This window comes from Procambarus clarkii, chromosome 43 (genome assembly GCF_040958095.1).
Source record: "Procambarus clarkii isolate CNS0578487 chromosome 43, FALCON_Pclarkii_2.0, whole genome shotgun sequence".
Lineage (NCBI taxonomy): Eukaryota > Metazoa > Arthropoda > Malacostraca > Decapoda > Cambaridae > Procambarus > Procambarus clarkii.
Genome location: NC_091192.1, coordinates 29397428 through 29401818, shown reverse-complemented (window position 1 = coordinate 29401818; position 4391 = coordinate 29397428). Strand labels below are relative to the sequence as shown.

General features: G+C 43.7%; 1 protein-coding gene across 1 annotated transcript in view; it reads right to left on the bottom strand.

Annotated features, from left to right (window-relative positions):
- The window catches only part of LOC138349919 (putative uncharacterized protein ENSP00000383309), a 19099-nt gene continuing 14708 nt past the window's right edge, over nucleotides 1-4391 (bottom strand). Inside the window, exon 3 of the mRNA XM_069299910.1 lies at nucleotides 1-1504. Within this exon, the coding sequence (XP_069156011.1) occupies nucleotides 1-1504 (1504 nt within the window). The remainder of the gene's footprint in view (nucleotides 1505-4391) is intronic.

Here is a 4391-nt window from a genome sequence, read left to right as displayed (position 1 = left end):
TTAGAAAATCCAGACAAGTGATAATCTTTTCTCTTGCTGTGTACTGGGTGTTGCTTTCTCTTGCTGTGTACTGGGTGTTGCTTTCTCTTGCTGAGTACTGGGTGTTGCTTTCTCTTCTTGAGTACTGGGGAGTAGCTTTCTCTTGCTGTGTACTGGTGTGTTGCTTCTCTTGCTGTGTACTGGGGTGTTGCTTTCTCTTGCTGTGTACCGGGTGTGTTGCTTTCTCTTGCTGTGTACTGGGGGTGTTGCTTTCTCTTGCTGTGTACTGGTGTGTGTTGCTTTCTCTTGCTGTGTACTGGGGGTGTTGCTTTCTCTTGCTGTGTACTGGTGTGTTGCTTCTCTTGCTGTGTACTGGGGGTGTTGCTTTCTCTTGCTGTGTACCGGGTGTGTTGCTTTCTCTTGCTGTGTACTGGGGGTGTTGCTTTCTCTTGCTGTGTACCGGGTGTGTTGCTTTCTCTTGCTGTGTACTGGGTGTGTTGCTTTCTCTTGCTGTGTACTGGTGTGTGTTGCTTTCTCTTGCTGTGTACTGGGGTGTTGCTTTCTCTTGCTGGGGGAGTTGCTTTCTCTTGTTGTGTACTGGGGGGGGGGTTGCTTTCTCTTGCTGTGTACTGGGTGTGTTGCTTTCTCTTGCTGTGTACTGGAGGTGTTGCTTTCTTTTGCTGTGTACTGGGGAGTTGCTTTCTCTTGCTGTGTACTGGGGAGTTGCTTTCTCTTGCTGTGTACTGGGTGTTGCTTTCTCTTGCTGTGTACTGGGGTGGTGCTTTCTCTTGCTGTGTACTGGGGGTGTTGCTTTCTCTTGTTGTGTACTGGGGTGTTGTTTTCTCTTGCTGTGTACTGGGGAGTTACTTTCTCTTGCTGTGTACTGGGGTGTTGCTTTCTCTTGCTGTGAACTGGGGTGTTACTTTCTCTTGCTGTGTACTGGGGTGTTGCTTTCTCTTGCTCCATAGTGGGTGTTGCGTTCTCTTGCTGTGTACTGGGGTGTTGCTTTCTCTTGCTGTGTACTGGGGGTGTTGCTTTCTCTTGCTGTGTACTGGTGTGTTGCTTTCTCTTGCTGTGTACTGGGGGAGTTGCTTTCTCTTTGCTGTGTACTGGGGTGTTGCTTTCTCTTGTGTACTGGGGTGTTGCTTTCTCTTGCTGTGTACTGGGGGTGTTGCTTTCTCTTGCTGTGTACTGGGGGTGTTGCTTTCTCTTGCTGTGTACTGGGGGTGTTGCTTTCTCTTGTGTACTGGGGTGTTGCTTTCTCTTGCTGTGTACTGGGGGTGTTGCTTTCTTTTGCTGTGTACTGGGGGTGTTGCTTTCTCTTGTGTACTGGGGTGTTGCTTTCTCTTGCTGTGTACTGGGGGTGTTGCTTTCTCTTGCTGTGTACTGCGGGTGTTGCTTTCTCTTGCTGTGTACTGGGGGTGTTGCTTTCTCTTGCTGTCTACTGGTGTGTTGCTTTCTCTTGTGTACTGGGGTGTTACTTTCTCTTGCTGTGTACTGGGGTGTTGCTTTCTTTTGCTGTGTACTGGAATATTAAGATGAAATCAATCATCCAGTGCACACAGTACCATTGCTCAGCGTTCTAATCACATTGTCAATATCCGTTAGGATCTCACACGTCGCTATCATGTCTCCGCTTGTCCATCTATTGAGCTAATGTGGTAGCAACGGAGACAGAGAGAGCAAAGTCAGCTTGTTAACTCTCCTCGACATTGCAGGGAGAGGAAGGGTCAGACGGGCGTGTAGCCAGGTGATTGATATATATAGATTGATTGAAATTGAAATTGAAATAAGTTTATTGAGGTATAAATACACACAAAGGGATGAGGTAGCTCAAGCTATTCTCACCCCGTTCAGTACATCGTGTTAATACATACATATACACACATCACAAGCAATAAACATATTACCAAACATTCTGAGAGATAAACATATACATTTCCTCATATATAGATTGATTGATTGATAAAGATTAAGCCACCCAAGAGGTGGCACGGGCATGAATAGCCCGTAAATATATACAGGACCAGGTGAATACAGGACCTGACACCCCTCCATGCACCTCAGGTCTACACTGTATAGGGATAGTTTACAGGGGGTGTGTGTGTCTCATGGTCAAACAGCCTCGTTATAAAGTCCCCCTTTGTATAACGAGGGCACTATAACTGCCTTAGTCCATAATCCAAATTTCATCGTAATTCATATTCCAAATATTTCAAAATCAATTGAAATACTCCTCATGGGAACCTGAAAAGAGGAACAGTAAATAGGTATATACGTTCTAATTAATCTAACCTATCCTAGGCCTTAATAAGCAATCCTAGGCCTAATTTTCTTACATACAAGTACTATATTAAGTCTTCGGAAATGTAGGTTTGGTTCTTACTTTCTTTGTCATGCTCTCTGTATAATTAATAGTATCAAACGTGAGCTTTAGTTTGGGCGCAACAGTTCATTTTTGTACGTTCGAGCAATAGCCGTAATAAGGCGGGAAGATCCACCCACTTATTTGGAAGACAGGTGGGACGACCCACCTGTCTTCCAAATATATCTTTGGAAGACAGGTGGGCCTCCACAACTAAATATAATCTTCAGACCCATCGTCTACCTACATATGCAGGCGATGAGTCACAATAACGTGGCGAAATTATGTTGACCAGACCACACACTAGAAGGTGAAGGAACGACGACGTCCTGGACCATTCTCAAGTCGATTGTGTTGATTGAAGTCAAGTCACAATCGACTTGAGAATGGTCCAGGACGGACCGAAACGTCGTCGTCCCTTCACCTTCTAGTGTGTAGTCTGGTCAACTTACTTTAGACACGTTATTGTGACTCATCGCCTGCAAGTTTGGGTCAGATGATATGATGTTCCCATCACTGACAAATAAGTAGAACAGTTAAAAAACGAAATGAAAAACAATGAAAAAAAAAATAATCTGTACTCACGAAATGAACAGTATGGTAAGCAACACAGCTCAATTCCAATGCAATTATACTCAAAATAATTAAATCCAAATGAAAATAAATTGAAATCTATGAAAATTCAATTTATCAATGCAATCAGAAACATTGAAATGTAATTGTAACATATTTAGTATAGCGTGTGTTACTATTATGTGCAACAGATGGCGCTGTTTTTTTTAAGCATGTTTTTTACCTGTCACAAATGTGGCATCTATATAGTAGGTATATAAAAACACGCGCCTATTCGAATGCAACGTTGTGTCAAAATTTCAAAGCAATCTGTAAAGAGGTTTCGAAGATATTCCTCACATGAAAAACACAGTTAAAAAAAAAAACATTTTTTTCCCGTCACAGACGAGACATCTATATAGTATGTATATAAAAACCCGCTCGGATGCGAATGGAATATTGTGTGAAAATTTCAAAGCAATCGGTGAAAAACTTTCGGAGAAAAGCGATTTTGAACAAACGAACATTTACATTTTTATTAACATATATATATATATATGCGAACAAGCCTGAATGGTCCCCAGGACAATATGCAACTGAAAACTCACACCCCAGAAGTGACTCGAACCCATACTCCCAGATGCCACGCAACTGGTATGTACAAGACGCCTTAATCCACTTGACCATCACGACCGGACTAATGAGGTGATAGCCGAGGCTATTTGAACCACCCCACCGCCGGCACTCGGATAGTAATCTTGGGCATAGCATTTTACCAAATCACCTCATTCTTTGGGGCACACGTGAGGAACACAAATGCGAACAAGCCTGAATGGTCCCCAGGACAATATGCAACTGAAAACTCACACCCCAGAAGTGACTCGAACCCATGACTCATGAAACTCATGTTTCATGACCCATGAAACGTGACTCGAGTTTTCAGTTGCATATTGTCCTGGGGACCATTCAGGCTTGTTCGCATTTGTGTTCCTCACGTGTGCCCCAAAGAATGAGGTGATTTGGTAAAATGCTATGCCCAAGATTACTATCCGAGTGCCGGCGGTGGGGTGGTTCAAATAGCCTCGGCTATCACCTCATTAGTCCGGTCGTGATGGTCAAGTGGATTAAGGCGTCTTGTACATAACAGTTGCGTGGCATCTGGGAGTATGGGTTCGAGTCACTTCTGGGGTGTGAGTTTTCAGTTGCATATTGTCCTGGGGACCATTCAGGCTTGTTCGCATTTGTGTTCCTCACGTGTGCCCCAAAGAATGAGGTGATTTGGTAAAATGCTATGCCCAAGATTACTATCCGAGTGCCGGCGGTGGGGTGGTTCAAATAGCCTCGGCTATCACCTCATTAGTCCGGTCGTGATGGTCAAGTGGATTAAGGCGTCTTGTACATACCAGTTGCGTGGCATCTGGGAGTATGGGTTCGAGTCACTTCTGGGGTGTGAGTTTTCAGTTATATATATATATATATATATATATATATATAT